Source organism: Sinocyclocheilus grahami, unplaced genomic scaffold (genome assembly GCF_001515645.1).
Source record: "Sinocyclocheilus grahami isolate Dianchi unplaced genomic scaffold, SAMN03320097.WGS_v1.1 scaffold34.1, whole genome shotgun sequence".
NCBI classification, from domain to species: Eukaryota; Metazoa; Chordata; class Actinopteri; order Cypriniformes; family Cyprinidae; genus Sinocyclocheilus; species Sinocyclocheilus grahami.
In genome coordinates, this window is record NW_015505213.1 from 1,169,777 (window position 1) to 1,189,367 (window position 19,591).

Below are 19,591 nucleotides of genomic sequence, written 5' to 3' on the forward strand. Positions count from 1 at the left end.
ACGTACCATTACGCGCCGGGAAAATAATACATTACGTTCTTGACCTAATTAATATTTATTAGTTCTCCCCAACATCACAGAATTATTTACACTCCGCAACAAACAATACAAGTAGTAACACAAAAATGGCTACGTCAAATGGACGCGCTGAAAAACACTGCAGAAACATATCAAAATGAAATTTCATTATATTCAAACGTTGTCAGGTATAAAAATGGTTCTCATTAACCGTCATCACGAGAATAGGCCTAACGCATTTAAAGTAATTCAGTAACAGAGACATTCAAAGGAAACTGAAAAAGATATTAGGACAGTTGTGCCTAGTCTAATAAAGCATAATGTATACAAATACAAACCCATGTAATGTAAGCAAAAACAAAAGTAACAAATATTTAACACTTTTGGCTGTAATGACTGTAATCACTGGTGCCTGAGCTATAAAATCAGTGCAAGTATGGCAAATATCTCTATTTTTCTGTCCCTACACTTCTTTGTTTCTCTAGAAGCCTTTCCTTCTTTCCTTAGTCCACTGTTTTCACCCCCTCATTGGACTTCTTGAGGATGGAGAGCAGTCTCTCTGGCATGAAGTATGGTCTGTCTGCTGTGCCATCATTGCGTTCCAGATCCTCCACTGTTGGAATAATTTAGGTTGAGACAAAAAATAGCATGAACTTAACATGAAACGTGCCAAAAAGTATAAATGGCAACAATAGTTGCAGCGCCTTGAAAGCAAAAAAAAAAAGGCTTGAGATCTCAACAAAGAGAGAGTTGGATTTATTAAAGCACTGGGAGATCACATTACCAACATGCAAAGATTGAGAAAAGTGAAGCACAGAGGTAGAAAAAGAGGCAACAGAGTGGCAAACAGCGACAAATATCAGGCATTGAAAAGGTTGCAATCTGTCGATACAATAACCAGTCACAGCAGACCAAAATAGAAGGGTGTTACATTTTTTTTTTCTTTCTTTGATTGATTCGTTTTTAAGTTGACTTGCTTTCGGTGGCACTTTTTTAATTTTTTGTTCATCTGCATCATAAAATTATCACATTAGGGCATAAAATTAAGACGATTTTCAAATACATTTGCACAAATTCTTACAAAATGACATTGTTTGGTCTTGGCTGGTATCACTGTAAACAGATGTTTTTTTGTTGTTGTTGCTGTAAACATAGCGATGCTGCAAAATCTTCTTGCATTCTTCAATATGATTAAGACATTGATAAGTAACGATATTTAGGCACAAGTCAAGCACCTACATTACACTTTTATATGTCCTTACATTAAAACGTTCTACATAAAACACAAACACAGTCACATTCTACAAGTGCTATGTAGGCATATCTAATAGGGTTTAGGTTCACATAACCAGTTGTCAATCAAACAGCTCATACTTCGAGTACAAGCCTGTTTCTGTCCAATTTTGTGTCATGCCATTCATTATGACCAGTGATTATTGATTAAGAGACAGTTCTCAAAATTGATTGATTGAGTAAACATTATGACGCGAATGAAGGAGGTACTTTCCAATGTATACTAATGGCTTCTCAAAGCCACCAAAGTGCACCAGTTCCCAAATCAGTAGGCTTCTCTGAAACGTTTAACGACTCCACCTTCAGTTGTCCAGCTACTCCTGAGGGGTGAGCAGGGTCTCGCTCTCTTGAGGTCCGTTTTCTTGAGGCTTCGGTTCCTCTGGTTCCTGTTCTTGTTGGTTCTCGGCCTGTGGTGGTTCTGCTTGAGGTTGGGCCACCTGCTCCTCCTTGTCCTCAGCGTCCACCTCTTGGGGTCCGTTTTGTTGTGGGGTCACTTGTGGCGGTTCAGGCTCTTGGGTTGTAACCTGCTCTTCGGGTTTCTCCTCATCGGCTGCGGGTGCCTCTGGAGGTTGTGTTTCTTGGGGCGGCACTTCAACGTGCGTCTCCTGGTTTAGTGGCATCTCTTCTTCCTGCTCCTGTTTTAGGACGCCCTGCTCTTTAAGCTGCACCTCTCCATTCTCCTGCAGCGGGATTTCCTCCTCGGCTTGCACCTGTACGACGGGTACATCGGCACGGTCCGTTTCCTCTGTGCTTTTTTCAATTGACAAAATCTGGTGTAGCTCGGGGGACATGAAAAACGGTTTGTCGGAGGAACCGTCATTTCTCTCCAGATCTTCACCTTGAGTTTTTTACATTGCGTGTGATGGTTATTTTGAAATGTTAGTGTTTTGACAAAGCACGTAGCAGAAAGGAGCACAAGGACATGATTGGACAAAATCATGTTGAAGAGAGAAAAAGAGAGAGAAAGAAGGAAATGGTTAGACATGAAGCAAGCCAAAAGCCCCTGTAAGCATTTGTGATATGCAGATATGTCAACAGTGAGTCCCACAAGTAAAATCCCAGTCATTTTCTCCATACAGAAATGCCTTAAAGACAAACCATGAGCTCTGAGGAAACAATGATATGTGCTTCTGTAGAAGCCATAAATGTGAGTTCAAAAAACGTGTTTAATAGCCAATTGAGAATTACATAACCTATGTCCTGAAAAAAGCTCCACCAATCAGAGAAGCCGCTGTTACCATGGAAATGGGAATGAGCAGTGATTGCCCACTCCTATGAATCAGTGTGGATGACAAAATTGGTTTTCTCTACACTCTCAAAAAACTTATGTATGGTATATATGGCTATATATGATCTGGTATATAACATAAATGTGACCCTGGACCTGAAATCCAGTCATAAGGGTCAATTTTTTAAAATTTAGATTGAATAAATAAGCTTTCCATTGATGTATGGTTTGTTATGATAGGACAATATTTGGCTGATATACAATTATTTGATCATTTGGAATCTGAGGGTCCAAAAAATCTAAATATTGAGAAAATCGCCTTCAAAGTTGTCCAAATTAAGTTCTTAGCAATGCATATTACTAATCAAAAATTAAGTTTTGATATATTTGTGGTAGGAAAATCCTCATGGAAAATTATCTTTACTTAATATCGTAATGATTTTTGCCATAAAAGAAAAATCGATAATTCTGACCCATACCATGTATTGTTGGCTATTGCTACAAATATACCTGTGCTACTTAAGACTGGTTTTGTGGTCCAGGGTCACATATGGTATTTTTATATTTGTAGATAATTTCATATACTGTCTTTCCTGAATCAATTGCCATCTTTTACAAAGCTTCATTGGATGAATAGTTCATTCCCTCATACACAAACTGAAAAAAGCATACGTTGTGTCTCAGAGCTAGTTGGTTTGGATCAAGGCTTGGAACTCTATTGATTTTTTTTTTTTTTTTTTATAATATAGAGAAAATGAATGTGGAATCCATTGGTCACTGTTGCTCTCTATTGCATTACAGAAAAGAACAACATTTAAAGGAAAGGAAAAAAGGCTGTTTGAGTGCTGCATATGTGCTTAGCTGTTGAAGTTGAGCAATAAAACAAGTTGAACATCTGTGAACACCCAATAAAAATCTAACACAACAAGCTGCTATTATCAGAACTCTTGTTTTGTTACTCAGCCAACAAATTGACAACTTATGTTTTTCATTACGTATTATCTCGTGAAATAAATAAAGCTGCTTCACACTTACAGAAACAGAGGAAGAGTGTGTCCACACACATGGCGTATACACTAAAAAAGCCATGAGCAATTAGATAGGCGCCAAACACCACAGTCTGTAAATGAAGGGAGAGGAAGTTATTACAACCTGGAAAATTTACATTTTGATCTTGCAAATGGAAAATCTGGTATTGCTGGATTGATAAAACTCAAGATCGCTCACCAGTATAGGCACCCAGTAATAATTAAGAGATGGAGCAGCGTCCTCCACTATTTTAATCTTGCCCGTGAAAAAGAAGAAAGAACAAATTCCTGAAAAGAGGAAGAAACAGTTAGTGCGTGCTGTTTTACACTGGTGTACTGGAGTGTGAGAAGTCAGTTCCACTCAAATATCCTCTGGATTCACGTGATATCTGACCAAATCACTCACCCACAATTCCAACGATGAGGAGTTTGCCCAAAAATAAGAGGAAGTCTGTCACTTTGTCAAGAACAGCCACACTAGAAAACAAGTACATTCGGACTGTTTATTGTGTTTATTCACACAAAACACTGTCTAAAAGATTTAGATGAATTTAACACTCACCGTATAATGTTCCTCATCAGAAGAAAGAATGCATCCTTGGCAGATGTACAGAAATTTTTACCATATATCGCCACCTGAAAAAACAATACGCCAAATTGGTTTCAGCAAATATGTTTTTTGCACTTACAACATAAAATTTGCACTACTGATGCTCCCGAGCCAGAAACAATCCACAAAAAGGTTAAAAAATTTGCAAAAGGGAAATGAAAACGTACCATAATATAGGCGTTTCTGTTCAGAAACTTGATGAATTTCTCCAGACACCAGAAGCAGCACTTTAGGCAGCTGAGTAGGAATTTTGCACATTTATTCTGGGCACCTGGAGGAAGCAAATCAAGATTCAAATGCGCATAACAGACAGAAAGCAATGGATGAAGTATTCCATAATTACTTCCCACAGTTGTTTCTTTGATGTATTTTAGACATTTTGGTTGTCAGTCAGCATGTAATATTTGCCAAAAGTGAGATAGAATCGAGATCAAAAGACATTTTAAGATAATTAAAAGAAATCTGAGCTGGAAACACTGAAGTAGTGAGACCTTTCAGCTTCTGATCCAGATACTCCAATATGACCCTGATGACCTGAACGATGGCAAGAATGAGGGAACCAAATGCCAGAGAGCCAGTGTGATACCTGAAAAATAAGTGTGCGATATAGAGCATACAAAAATTTTTTGCAAAGTGTGCTAAAAACTGGCAACTATTTCTCTCATCACGCACCTGAGGGCCCGTCCCAAAGAGTTGAAGACAGGGAAAGCTGGGATGTCGTCAGGCTTTTTGAAGGCCCAGTAGTAGGAGGCAAAGGCCCCTGCCAGTGTGACCTGGCCCAATGCTGTCACGAAGTTGGCACACCAGAAGAAGAGGAATAAATTATAGAACTGGAACAGAATCAGGTACTTGTGGTATAATGTCTCTCCTCCATAAAACGCAAACAGACACTCAGCATCAGGACATTCAGTGGTGATATTTGAGCTGTTGAAAGTCTGTGGAGAGAATCAAATCAATGCAACTCTATGAAATATATGCATTTATCGAGCATTGTTCTGCAAAATATGCTATAACTAGTAAGACATACACTACTGTTCAACATAATTCAATAAAAATTAGCATAAAAAGACACTAACCTCAGGGTTGCAGGTGTCTCTGGAATACATACATTCGGTTGTATTGAAAACCTTGTATACTGGCTCATTGGAGGTTGACAAAAACCTAATCAATAGTTAAGGATATCATGTTTCCGTGAAACCAAATTCACGTTATCAACATTTCTAACTACAGTGTTTAAGGTAATGATAAGGTAGTGATGCCTATGTCTATTTTTGATGATGTGATTGCATTATTTTCTTCAGGATACACGGCGGTGATGCCCCAGTATGCGATGACTAAAGACAGTAGGGCAAAGGTCAGCAGGGGGTAGAACAGTGATGACATCACATGACCAATGGCCCTGAAAAATAGATGTGGTTATTAGGACTTCCTGTCTAACACTCCCAGTTAACCTAATTATTATTTCATGACTTTAAGCCACAGTTAATCCATCACACTGAGGATAACGCTGCTGTTTAACTGCTAATGCTATTAGAGTACCTAAAGAAAGCAGTAATACGGAATATGAGACCAAACAACGCCAGCAACAAGTCTAAAAACACGGTTTGCTCTACAGTAAGAAAGTAGACTGACTTGCTGGCCTCTTTGATGAGAGCAATAGCAATGAGGAGTCTCTTCCTGAGGAAGATGAGGAGAAGGATGATGACCACTTCCACAATACACAGGATAATCACTGTGTGGCGATAAAGGAGGACAGGACACAGTACAATGTAATGAAAATTAAAGGTGACAAAGAAAACAGGTACATATTGTGGTTCATTTAAGTGCACAAATTGACCACTTATTTAATGAATATGTATGTATACACTACCATTCAAAAGTTGGGGGCCAGTAAGATTTTTTAAAATAAATTACTATATTTATTTTTGCAAGGATGCATAAAATTAATAACAAGTGAAAAAAATATATACATTTCTAAACTATCATGTGACACTGAAGTCACATTCAGTAATGATGCTGAAAATTAAGTTTTGCCATTACTGGAATAAATGACATTTTAATATGTATTAAAATAGGAAACAATTCTTTTAAATTGTAATAATATTTCAGAATATCACTGTTCTTAATATAGTTTTGATCAAATACATGCAGCCTTATCATACTTATCTTAAACTTTTGAATAGTCGTGCATTCGTTTTTGTATTGCAAATAATTGACATAACTGATATAAAAACTCACTGAAGGCAAGCCAGGTCTGTTGAATCTGTAAGTACACAGAAAAGTCTGTCTGTAGACCTAGATCCTTGATAGTGACGTCAGAACCGGCTTGTCCTTTCAGACTGGCGTACTGCATGTAACAATGGAAAATACCTGAAGAGAATGAGGAGAGGAGAATGTATACAAATTCTTTGTAATATTGCACTATTTTTCTGTAATACAGTAAATTATGACATTACTACAATACAGTAATGGAAATCTTATGAAAATCATCATTGATGATGAGTTACAGTGAATAAAACGTCCAGGCGCAGACTTCAAGCTCTTGAAGCTAAATATATATATTTTTTATTAATTTTCTCTTGATTTTAGAGTATTAGTATAAATGTGTTAAGGTTAAACAGAAAAAGTAGACAGTGTTTGGTAATTAGGATAAACATGTACGAGAAACAATGTTATTTGAGAGCTGTAGACAAGACAAGAACCCTTACCGTATCCAATAACAATGACGACCATGATGATCATAACCCAGACCCTGACTCCAGCCAGACAGCGCAAGAGGAGAATAAACATCAGACTGACCAGCATGGCGATCACCAAGCCACTGAAAAAGACCGCACAGAGATTTGATCAACGCAAGTGTAATTCATCTAGTAAACACTAGAACTCACAAACAGTAAATCAGACTGCCATAACCAAACACTGAATAGAGAGGAAATAAAATGAACCTAGAATATCACATGCTTACAGGAGTATCCAGTGCCAGGACTGAGTATAGTCCTCGAAGATCCTCATAGCTACCGCCCGGGCCTCAACCACAACATTGGATTTCCTGCAAAAAATACGAATGTGCATTAAATATAATCAATATGATTATATTTCAATGTAACCACATGATATTCTAAATGATATTCAGCATTATTATATCCCATTATATTATCGTTACTTGAAATAAAATAATCTTTAGTTAAGCTAGTTTAAATTAATACAAATTATTAAAATGTATACAGACATATAAAAAATAAAAATGACAACAAAATGACTAAAACCTTAACTAAAATTAAGATAAAAACTCATTCAAAATATTAGTCAAAACTATAATTGTATATTAATTACACTAAGAAAGCACTGATTATAATCTAATACAAATAATAATAATATTACTAACTTTGAGGCTTCAAGGAGATCTGTTGCATTTATATTTTGTCCTAAATCATCTGTGAACGTAGTTTTGTTGTCAACCACAACTACACCACCTTTCAAGGTCTCTAGAGCGGGCAAGCATCTCCGTGTGACTGAAACACAGAGTGAATTTCATAATTTTAATGCAGCAGAACTGTAATTTATGTGAGGAAACAAACAGGTTTTGTAAGATTTAAAATCTTACAATTCTTGCTAGGTGTGAGTATTGAAGGGCACAAGCCATTCTTCAGGATTTCAGGAGCTTGCTGGAAAACAGAAAGACATTTCCCTGTGATGCAATTTAGGATTAAAGGGATAGTTCACCCAAAAATGAAAATGTGATGTTTATCTGCTTACCCCCAGGGCATCCAAGATGTAGGTGACTTTGTTTCTTCAGTAGAACACAAACGAAGATTTTTAACTCAAACTGTTGCAGTCTGTCAGTCTTATAATGGAAGTGAATGGGAATCACGGCTTTGAGAATAAAAAAAAACATACACAAACAAAACCAAATTAAACCCTGTGGCTCGTGACGATACATTGATGTGTAAAGACACAAAACGATCGGTCTGTGCAAGAAATTGAACAGTATTTATATAGTTTTTTCCTCTGATTCATGCAATATCCGAACTGTTCTGAGCGGCAGCGCGTCCTCAACAGCAGGTGCCTGACGGGTCTTCTTCTTCTTGCTTTACGGCGGAACGCAGACTTATAAGTGCATTACCGCTACCTATCTCTCAAATGGACCATTGACACTCCTAATTGAGATTGTAGATAGAGTGTCAATGGTCCATTTGAGAGATAGGTAGCGGTAATGCACTTATAAGTCTGCGTTCCGCCGTAAAGCAAGAAGAAGAAGAAGATGTGTCATGCACCGGCTGTCAAGGACGCGCTCAGGACAGTTCAAGCATTGCGGTGAAAATCAGAGGTAAAAAACGATTTAAATACTGTTCAGTTTCTTGCACAGATCGATCGTTTCGTGTCTTTGCACATCAATGTATCGTCACGAGTCGCAGGGTTTAATTTGGTTTTGTTTGTGTATGTTTTTAGACTCTCAAAGTCGTGATTCCCATTCACCTCCATTATAAGACTGACAGACTGCAACGGTTTGTGTTAAAAATCTTCGTTTGTGTTCTACTTTAGAAACAAAGTCACCTACATCTTGGATGCCCTGGGGGTAAACCGATAAACCTCAAATTTTCATTTTAAGCATGTTGCTCAAGGACCTGGAAATTGATGTGTTTTCACAGCTGCTGTACAAATGGTTCTTTTTATGGTTGCTATTCTAAACCTTAAACCACTGTACGAAAACTAGGGGTGGGCACTATGATCGAAATGCTATCTACTGTAATAATTTTTATGATATCTTAAAAATGTTTTCTTTCCTGTCCAGAACTCACCTTGGTCATGTCAACTCCTTCCTTGCAGAATTGCTTGTAGTATTCCCTATCATCTTCCTTTCGTAAAGCTTTAACTAAAGTCATGAATTTATCGGGACATCTCTCCACACAGATCTGTCAAATGAACATAAAAACACCTGTAACATTCTGTATTGCAAATGTATGTGACAAACACTATAGATACATAAGGTACTGCAAAAAGATGTTTACCGAACCTGCGTGGTGGGACACTGAAACTCCAGCAGGACCAGAGGACTGGCACACTTCAAGATGTTGAAGTAGAACAGCAGGGGCTTCTTCCTGATTATTCAGGAAAAATGAACAGTCATGTCTGAGATACATCTGCGTAACAACCTATTTAACAATTTAACCACAGAACTGCATTTAAAGTCTATTGTGATGGCAAAGTGAAACACAGCTTTACTCACTCAAGTGGGGAGCCAACCTGTCCACAAAACTGACCCTTACTGTCTGTCGGGTAAAGCACTTTCCGAGGGTCACCCTGAGACCATGCTGGAACAAAAGATACAGCGCTGTCAGTGTGGAAAGACAATCACTTGTCCTCTGAAATGGACACGGTTTAATGCTTTCTGCCATCAACATTTAGCGGCACTGTGCATAAAAATGTGAAAATTAATAGACTGAAATGTACCCAGAATCCCAACTGCAAAGTAGCCCATCAAGGCCAAGATGAACAGGATACAACAGAGAATGTCTGTGCAGCCCCTGTTCACCAAGAAAAGCACACACACTCAGTGCTACAACACAAATCTTGACATGGATGTTTATGAGATGAATGTTAAAATAAAAGTTTTTAAAAATCACTGCAATTACATGTCTCAGACAGGGTTCTTATTTTAAAAATTTAATATTTTTTTAAACCATAAAAAAGTCCTTACTTGAAATAAAATTAATTTTACATGCAATTAAATAAATAAATAAATGTGTATATATATATATATATATATATATAAAACATTTTATATATATAAAACATTTTATATCAGCTACTTGGAATACTTCTCATTTTCTTTTAGTTTAAGTTGAACTACTAAAATAAGTGAAACTGAATAGACTAAAACTAAATAAAAAATTAATAAATATCATATAGACATATAAAATACCTTATAAAATGGCAAAAAATACTAACTTTAACTTTAAAATTAAAAATAGACAATATAAAAATATAATAATAAATGGCAAAAATACAAAAAAAATACTAAAACTTCAAAATTAAAGTGAAAACAGAAAATACCAAAATAAAATCTAATTAAAAAAATTATATATATATAAACTATTATAAACTATAATAGTATAATAAATGACATTAAAATAACACTGATGTCAGATACGTATATGTAAATTTGGCTTATCAAGGTTGTCTCACCTGTTATAAATTGGGCCTTTAAATGTGGGGTCAAATTTCCTTGGATCACCTGTGAAGACATTGAAATTGTGTATTTATTTAAATAATTTGTGGGCATGTCCAGAAATAAATGTAATAAGTTTCTTTCTATTTATCATGACTGAGATCATGATAACAGTATATAATGCGTCAAAATTTAGTTATTTTAGTGGGAAATTGTGAAAATATATTTTGAATAATACAGTGAATTTCCATTTTCAAAGGTACTTAATCTTTGCTCTTACACCATGTTTCATCTCATGTAGTGACATTGTAAAGCAGTTCTGTCAACAGATAATAGCACAAATATATCTACCACGGTGTACACAGTATAGCAATTTCTACTGACCCATTTCTACCATCAGCGCCGCCTTACCACCCAGCCGTAGAGTAGGCACATATTTTCTCTTTCTGCCTCCTTTTGCTCAAAGCTGTTGATGTCAAATTGATAACAACGCAGGCTGGCTCCTGTTGTGATGAGGCAGCTGTGCTACCATACAAAATCAAGTAGCGGGTTTTATAGGGCATGACCTCTTTCCGATTGTCTCAAGTGAAACGCTATGTATGTCTGCTTCGTTTGCTACTGAATTAGACTGGGTATAAGGGTGTTTTGACACTGAAACTGATATGTGTGAAAGCATTTACATGTCAGAGGTATGTGACTTGTAAATACTTTCACACATATCAGTTTCAGTGTCAAAACACCCTTATACCCAGTCTAATTCAGTAGCAACTCGGCCAAGTGTGAATTTGGCAAAGCTGCAGTGTCTATTTAGGGAAGCAGCTTGGGCCGAGGAAGTGCATCCTGTAGTGGCTGAAGTAAATGTTATGAAATTCTTGTATTCAAGGCATGCTGCTCTAATCAATTCAATTTATTTAATTATGTTTGTCCTTTTTGTTGTATTCATTTAAGGAGTTTACTTATTTGCTTATATACGGTCAAAAACAGTATCTGAACACTTTTGGATACTTAGAAATGTATTAAAGGGATAGTTCACCCAAAAATGAAAATTTGATGTTTATCTGCTTACCCCCAGGGCATCCAAGATGTAGGTGACTTTGTTTCTGCAGTAGAACACAAACAAAGATTTTTTACTCAAACCGTTGCAGTCTGTCAGTCTTATAATGGAGGTGAATGGGAATCATGGCTTTGAGAGTCAAAAATCTTCTTCTTCTTCTTACTTTACAGCGGAACGCAGACTTATAAGTGCATTACCGCCACCTATCTCTCAAATGGACCATTGACACTCCTAATTGAGATTGTAGATAGTGGCAATGGTCCATTTGAGAGATAGGTGGCGGTAATGCACTTATAAGTTTTTGTGTATTGTTTGTGTATGTTTTTTTGACTCTCAAAGCCGTGATTATCATTCACTTCCATTATAAGACTGACAGACTACAACGGTTTGAGTTAAAAATCATCATATGTGTTCTACTGAAGAAACAAAGTCACCTACATCTTGGATGCCCTGGGGGTAAGCAGATAAACATCAAATCTTCATTTTTGGGTGAACTATCCCTTTAATGTTACGGTATTGATCACATATCAAACCGAGGGACAAACAAATAATAGTGCAAAAATAATGCTTGTGCTTTTCAAATGGAAGTGTCCAAATACTTTTTTAAACAATATATCGTTTGTTTCAATATATTAAACCCAACAGATATCTTTTTTTGTGAAATGTTTTGTCGTCCATATTTAAGATTTGAAAGAAGTCTCTTTTGCTAATTAAGACTGCATTTATTTTGATCATAAAATATTATTATAATTTAAAAGAACGGTTTTCTATTTCAGTATATTTTAAAATGTATTTATTTTGGTATTTAATTCATTTTATTTTATACTGTCTAATAACCTATTCATGTGGTATTCACGCTACTCAAAGTTAAGCAGTTCTCTTTCAACTAAATAAATCATTAGTAGTAATACAAATAGTAACGATTAATGCTCTACATCTCTAAAGAATTTTTTTTTCTGCTTTTAAAAGTAAGCATATTAAGCATATCTTCTCAATACTCTGAAAACACCTTACTGATGAAAAAATTGAAATACCAAACCTTGTTTCCCATGATACGAGCCACTTCCCATTTGACCCTTTTTCAGTATTTTTAGTCTTAATTTTTTGTTATCGGCAGACAGTCTCTACAACACTTCCGACGTTTTGAAACAGGAAACTAGTCAGGGTTCGCACCCTCAGTAATACGTCTTGACTGTTATTCTCAGAAAATGCACTTCCTTGACCTTAAATGTGTAGCATATTTACATATCATACTATGGTGAGAGAGCTTTTTTATCTATTTATTTTTTTATAGCTGAAATGGTGAGCACTCAAAATGAAATGGACAAGTACATAATCTTATGCTTCAGAAATGTCCTACTTCCCACTTCTGAAGGCGTTATTACGAGTTTATTGTGTTCAAGTGCTTTGTTGGCGAAAAGAGAATCATCGAGGACACCAGGTTTATTCTTGCCTATTTCTTAAGTAAATCTTATTACAGTTTTTCTCGATTGCTAAAACATTATAACCAAGCTTTTGAACTAAAATTTCAACACCATTTTTAAAAAAACAGCACACCCATTTTCCTAAACTATAAAAAGTTTCTCATTCTTGTGAGCAAGTTGCGACTGCTTTGGTACATTCATGCAATTGATTATGTACATTAGTCTGCGGTTTCCTACATTATCAGTTGCTATTGTCATGTTGCTCAAAATTTATTATTTAGTTCTCTGTGCTATAGTCCTACCCCTCAAAACCTCAAGTCATTAGTTCATCGTATAAGTCATTACGGTAAATGCAAAATGGTTGATCTAGTTGTCATACACGGTCAAGCATATTTTCTACACATTTCTAGACTTAAATTTGCCATTTTTCAAGTGATGACTTTCACTAATGAAGAGAATATAGATCAACCAATGACAAACCAGTTCTCTGAAATAGCTCAAAGGTACATCTCATGATGTAAATCATATATAGACAGAGGACAACACAAGAGTTACAAATTCTGACAATAGACTTTCTAATTTTTATTTTCGCCTTTGTGCCCATATTTCTTCTTATTTTCTATTCCACAATGACGTTGTAATGTGTTTTTTATTTTATATTTGGTCAGACCACTAGTAAAAGTGCAACTGTGAATCATATCCAGTCTTTTTCAATCAATATCCCACATACAGTAATGTGTAAATTTGTACTTTTGAAATGGATATATGGCATACATAAGAAGTGCAGCCTTCTGCATTTCAGTGCAATAACTGTCATCCAAACGGTTGCCATAGTTTACATCAGGTAATACTTAATACAGAATGCAGTGTTATATTGACAACATGACTAAGCATCTTGCTTGTGAACAATGACTTTTCATTCTGATTGCACTATGTTCACGGACAAATACTTACTTCTGAGAGATGAACTAAAGATTTTGAGTAAGTTACAGGCTTTTGCAGGAAATCCATTGTGTGGTGCTGTTTGTACGAATTGTTTTGAGAAATACACACTCTTCTGCAGTACATTAAATTAAGGAATAAAACACTTGGGGAGTACCATAAGCAGCACTTATTACCGGTTTTTGCCTATTGTTTTGAATTCATCTAATCAGTGTGTAAGACTGTGTTGTAGTGTGTGTTTTTGAGGGTTTGTGTGTCATGTCTGAGAGCAAAGTTTGGTTTGTCAGCAAGACTGAGTTGTTTTGAGTGGAGAGCTTCATTTTGACCTGAATAGGAAGTTTGGTGAATTAAGTTAGAAGTTATGGATTTCACAAAAAAAGAGGCATAATTTCAAGAAATGTGTTTAAGCAATCGAGAAAAACTGTAAAGCCCAAATGTATTGAAGATATTCGACCAACATTGATTAGATTTTGAATAAAATGTAGCGATAGTCATAGATCTAGCTAGTCATCTTGCTGACAATTCAGAATTTCAGTCAAATAAATGTTGTTTTTACGGAGTAAAATACATAGAATATGCATCAAATGATAATTGACTTACATAAATATATATGACAAGAGAAAGTTATGTAGATGTTGTGGGGAAACTACTAAAATTGAACAGTCACTACAGCAATGATTCCCCACTTCCGCCATGTTTAATGGTTATAGCCCACCCAACTCAGAACCTTGTGTATCAAAATCTTGAGTTTTCCAGTTGTAAATCTGACTTGAGAAGCCGTTCATTTCCAATTTCCAAGGAAATTCATATTTTACATGAATTCCGATAGCACAAAGGCAGTATAATTCATAGGCCTAAATATTAAACCATTTTAAAATGATTAAAAATACATACTGAGTGACTGATGCAATCTTTGTCATGGAACACACTTGTTGGTTCACATTGACTTCACAGTTTAAACATTTATGTTTCCTTTCATTTATTTCCAAGATCAGAGGTAAACTATCCATTTTCGCCTTCAGTATGGCTACAAAGGTCACACTGACATGGGAAAAACGCATTTTATCGTGTGTTGTGGCGGCGTGCCTGGTGTAAATATGAATGAATTTCCTTCAAACTGAAATCGAGTTCTATAAAGCTAGGTTATTTTTGGGAAATTTTAACAAGCATAGAGGATTTATGGTGACACTAATGGTCAGTTGTTTATTTCAATTGTTGTTTACACAAGATTTTAGTACTAGAAAATCCAAGGAAATTCAAGCAATCAGATTGACATTTTAAGCGCCAAAAAAGGGAGCCATTTTCATAAAGCCAATCTGTAGTGCACAGCTGTTGTTTATGTGGAAAGGCATGGTTGTGAGTTATCAGTTTGCTCTGTCTTTTCTACGTGCATTATTCTCAAGCTTGATCTGATCAGACATATGGCCAGAAGGCAACCTACAGCTTGATTCTAATCACACACTTTGGCCCCTGTTTCAAACTGACCTTTTCTACCCGCAAAGTCACGTGATCTCCAGACACAATAAGGGGCACGGATATTTGAGATGCCTTTGTAGTTATAAGGGCATTGCAATGTTGTGAGATTGCTAGGCAACTGGAGAGAAGTGTATCATTGTCATTCACGAACGAGCCTTAGAAAAGTTACATTCATGAGGAGGCGCTTCCCATGGTCTTAAAGGGATAGTTCATCCAAAAATTTTAATTTTATGTTTATCTGCTTACCCCCAGGCCATCCAAGATGGTGACCAGAGCGCGTACACACCTCACACACCGGATGTCTTGCACGCGCCCAAAGACAGTTGGTGTTGTATTAGAGGTAAAAAAAATTATATAAATACTGTTCGGTTTCTGGCACAAACCGATCGTTTCGTGTCTTAGGACATCAATGTGTCGTCACGAACCACAGGGTTTAATTTGGATTTGTATATGCATGTTTTTTTTACTCTCATAGATTTTGTTACCATTGCCATCCATTATACGACTGATAGACTGCAACGGTTAAAGTTAAAAATTATCATATGTTTTCTACTGAAGAAACAAATTCACCTACATCTTGGATGCCCTGGGGGTAAGCAGATAAACATCAAATTTTCAGTTTTGGATGAACTATCCCTTTAAGTCAGAGATTTATTATAATGATCTCTGGTGTTCATGTGGTTAAGAGACTGTATTGCAATCCAGAAGACGATGACAAAAAGTCATCTGAGCATGTGAGTATACTTCACTTCTGCCCAGACTCTTTAAAATCACGCTACAACTTGTTCTCCAAAGCAGAACCTCAAAAAACCTTCGAATGACGTTCAGGAATGAGACTGGGGCTCTAGAAGAAACGGGAGAATAGGCTTTAGGAAGTCAGCTTAATCTAGTTTAGGCATGCTTCATCGGGCTTTTTTCATTTTTAGTGACAATTTTAAATAAGGATCTTTAAGATGATGAAGCAGTCAAGGAGTATTCATATCTTTAACCCTTTGAGTAGAGAAGCAAACCACTGAATCAGGCCTATTATCAAGCCTCATTTTCTGACCCAAGATAATCAAATCTGCACCTTCAGTGTCATTAAGCAAGAATCATCTTTGGATGGAAATCACACTGAAGCTATAAATTATCCCAGCAATATTACAAGTCATAATGAAAAATAGGACATAAATGTGTTACTTTATTCCCTACATAAGTCACTTTCAGTGCGAGTTATTTGACATGAACTGTGGTGGTTATGGGAAAACTGGACTTGGTCTTGATCCTCTTTCTCGGTTTTCTGTCTCTCTACTACGTTGTCTACCAATAATATCGGGACAAAAGTTTTAAAATGGTTCATAAACTACAATAACTATACTATTTTAGTGGAAATTTTGATTTACACTAAGTAAAGGCAAGTAAGGGAATTCACTTATTTTTGGCCTAAATGTTGCAGGGATATTATAGTTAATTAAAATTCAAAAAACATTTCATTTCGTGAAATAGGCTTAATTCAACTTTACCTGAAAATTAAAAATATATCTTTTTAGCTGAAATTAAATATTTTAAAAATGATTACAAATGACAAAAAATCTCTCTCTCTCTCTCTCTCTCTATATATATATAATAGAAATAAATATAATAAAAATTATTTCAAAACTTTAACTACAATAAATATCAACATGGAAAATATAAAAATAAAACACTAATTTAAAATATGACTCAAACTATAACAATATCCTAATGATACTAAAATAACGTACTTTTTATAGATGCTACCTGTTGTTTCTATAAACATAGTTTGGTTTTATAGAAACCTCACTGCTGTTAGCATGGCAATGGAAAACCTTTCAGAGGTTTACATGTGGTTCCTATGGCAAACATCATGCAGAACATTTTTTTTTAATTTTAAAATTTAAATTTGTTTTAAAGTAGAGTATTTGCCTTTTCTGAATAACTTGAACAAGTATTGCATTTAGTTAATAAAACACACTCTTTTTTTACAAACCTTTTTATATTTCCATTAAGGTGTATCAGTTTATTTTAAAGTGGGGCAATCCACTAAAAATGTCCATATAGACATTCAATCTTACTGTTACACAAACATTAACAGGCAACATTGATGAAAACTCCATTTATAATGCGTGTGTGTTAGCAGGCAATGAGAGATGCAGTTATAGACACATTTACTTATTAGGGCGCATAAACAACCATATGATGATCGCAGTAATTATTGACTTGGGAGTAATTACGCCAGCCATGTGTTTGAGCCCACGCCTATTGTTTTCTTGATTACATCCGTCCTACTGTATCCTCTCTCACACACCGGTCTAATGCATTGCGTCAATACATTCACGCATGATTTATGTCGAGCACCAGTGTGCAAGTCTGCATAACTGTTATTCTTTATTCAAATGCCTTGAGACCCACGCCCCACGCACTAGTCATTGTTTTCATCAGAGGACCATCCCCACCACTTTCAGAAGAGGAGCAACCCTTAAAAATGAAAATGTCTTACCATATTTGGACTCTGGATTTTTCTCCTCCGGCTCCATTTGAAAATAAAGGATGCGCGCTTGTGGCAGTCACTTAAATCTCAAAATGAAGAGTATCGCCGTCGCCTAATCTTGTGAGGTAATGGCCATCAGTAACTCCGCTGCTCTACAGTGGAAGTGTGTAGCAGACAGCAGCGCATTCTACAGTACACGCATGACGACGTGTTTCGCTTTTCCGAGGAGAGAGCGTGAGGGCTGAACGCACCAATGAGAGGACAGGAAAAATTGACAGGCAGCCGTCACAGCCAATGAAACATTGACGCCCCTTCGCTGAAAATCGCCAGCGTTTGGCGTATAAAGGAATCACAGTTTTGATTATTGTAGATGTTAAATTACAAAAACAACACGCAGTTGATAACAATACTGATTCGTTTCACCATTAACAAGTTTTTTAAGATTAACTTACTCTGAATAAAGATCTATACATTCAGTGCTTCTGTATGATAAGGATAAATTGTGTTAGAAGAATGCAACATTTGTTTCTAACAAAGAATCTTGGCGTGAGAAAGTGCAAATTCACGCAGTTTGGCGGAATAACAGGACGGTTCCTAGAAATACTAATTAAATGGACGTTTTAACAATACTTACCCAATGGGATACTCTCTGATTGTCATGAATAATGTAATGAACAGGATCAAGTTTCACACCAGGGGCATGTTCAAGCTCAAACCGGTGTGCACCGTTTTGCTACGGTTTCCGGTTTGAACGACATGTTTCCTGGAAACGGTGTGCAACGGTGTGCAATGGGGTTTGAGATACATTTTCTCTTGTTTGGTGAGTGTGTCAAACATGTCAGCCCAATCAGCAGCAGCATGTATATAAAACACTAGGTATTAAAGAGACAGCTCGCACAATGTAATTAGCATCAAAATAAATTCACAAGAGCAAGAATATTGTTTGCACATGTTTATTTACATTAAAGGCAAAATAACTGAAATAATAAGAGCATATGTATAGATCTGGAACTTCTTTAAGTCTGTCTAAATATCATTTAGTAATTGCATTGTCTTCTGGTCCATATCCTTTAAAATACGCTCTGATTAATGTGCTGATTAATAAAAACATAAACAATAAAAAAATACAAATTTTCAGAGGTTTCAAAAGTAGCCTAAATTGTATTTTAGGCCATGCAATTTCAGGCTGAAATAACACACATCGTCACACACAGACAAAGCATCTTTATCTTCATTTTAGTTACAAAGACCTATGTCATTCTGTTTCATTCTGTAACGTTAAAGTAAATTAAAACCAACTGGATCTTCGCCATGGGTAATTTGCAAAAAAATATTATGCAGCAATCTAATGTAGGTTTTGTTTTTTTTATATAAATAGCCACCTGTAATTATGCACGTGCACGACATGAAAATATATTCATAACAGAAATATTACCCAGCAGTCATTTTATGTTACAACAGAGCAAAGCACTTTAAAAATTCCTTAAAAACTTTGTTTAAAGCGCATTTATGTTATGGCTGTGTAAACAACCATTTTCCTACACTTGCATTTAATGGTGTTTATGTATTAGATAAAAAATGCAATAACTTTTTTATTAGAAATGCTCTTTCTTCAACTCCAGGATGCCCCTCTAAAGCACAATCTAAATGGAGGATTTGTTATCCGAACTCTGAATTAAAAAACGTATGGACCTTTCCTCACAGGCTATTTATCCCAAGTAAAATTAAAGAACTCCATTTCAAAATTGCTCATAGATACTACCCTTGTAATTTATTTTTGAGCAGATTTTCTGAGAATATTTCCTCAATGTGTTCATTCTGTAATACTGATGAAGAATCTATTCTACATATGTTTGATCAT

At 35.9% G+C, this 19,591-nt stretch overlaps 1 protein-coding gene across 2 annotated transcripts; it reads right to left on the bottom strand.

Annotated features, from left to right (window-relative positions):
- Positions 1 to 39: 39 nt before the first annotated feature.
- Positions 40 to 17,957, bottom strand: slc44a2 (solute carrier family 44 member 2 (CTL2 blood group)). 2 transcript variants are annotated; one of them, XM_016266840.1, is made up of 22 exons: positions 17,740 to 17,957; positions 10,364 to 10,412; positions 9,629 to 9,702; positions 9,405 to 9,489; positions 9,192 to 9,276; positions 8,977 to 9,090; positions 7,782 to 7,842; positions 7,563 to 7,689; positions 7,143 to 7,226; positions 6,886 to 6,998; positions 6,416 to 6,547; positions 5,810 to 5,909; positions 5,484 to 5,576; positions 5,254 to 5,338; positions 4,850 to 5,112; positions 4,669 to 4,763; positions 4,345 to 4,448; positions 4,130 to 4,203; positions 3,974 to 4,044; positions 3,767 to 3,855; positions 3,575 to 3,659; positions 40 to 631 (listed from the first exon to the last, which is right to left on the bottom strand). In XM_016266840.1, exons 1-22 carry the CDS (start codon positions 17,774 to 17,776, stop codon positions 522 to 524), a joined length of 2,130 nt encoding a protein of 709 aa, XP_016122326.1. In that variant the 5' UTR covers positions 17,777 to 17,957; the 3' UTR covers positions 40 to 521. The 2 variants fall into 2 exon arrangements, with proteins under 2 accessions (XP_016122326.1, XP_016122325.1); XM_016266839.1 differs by lacking the exon at positions 40 to 631 and adding an exon at positions 767 to 2,149.
- Between the last annotated feature and the right edge of the window lie 1,634 nt (positions 17,958 to 19,591).

Bases quoted from the DNA above. Each gene is read 5' to 3' on its own strand.
- slc44a2 (XM_016266839.1), bottom strand. From the start codon at position 17,776: ATGGAGCCGGAGGAGAAAAATCCAGAGTCCAAATATG. The intron at 7,843-8,976 runs GTGAGTTCTGGA...TCTGTTTTCCAG, and splicing joins AAGGAGTTGACATGACCAAG to CAAGCTCCTGAAATCCTGAA. The intron at 4,449-4,668 runs GTCTCACTACTT...TGCTTCCTCCAG, and splicing joins TCTGGATCAGAAGCTGAAAG to GTGCCCAGAATAAATGTGCA.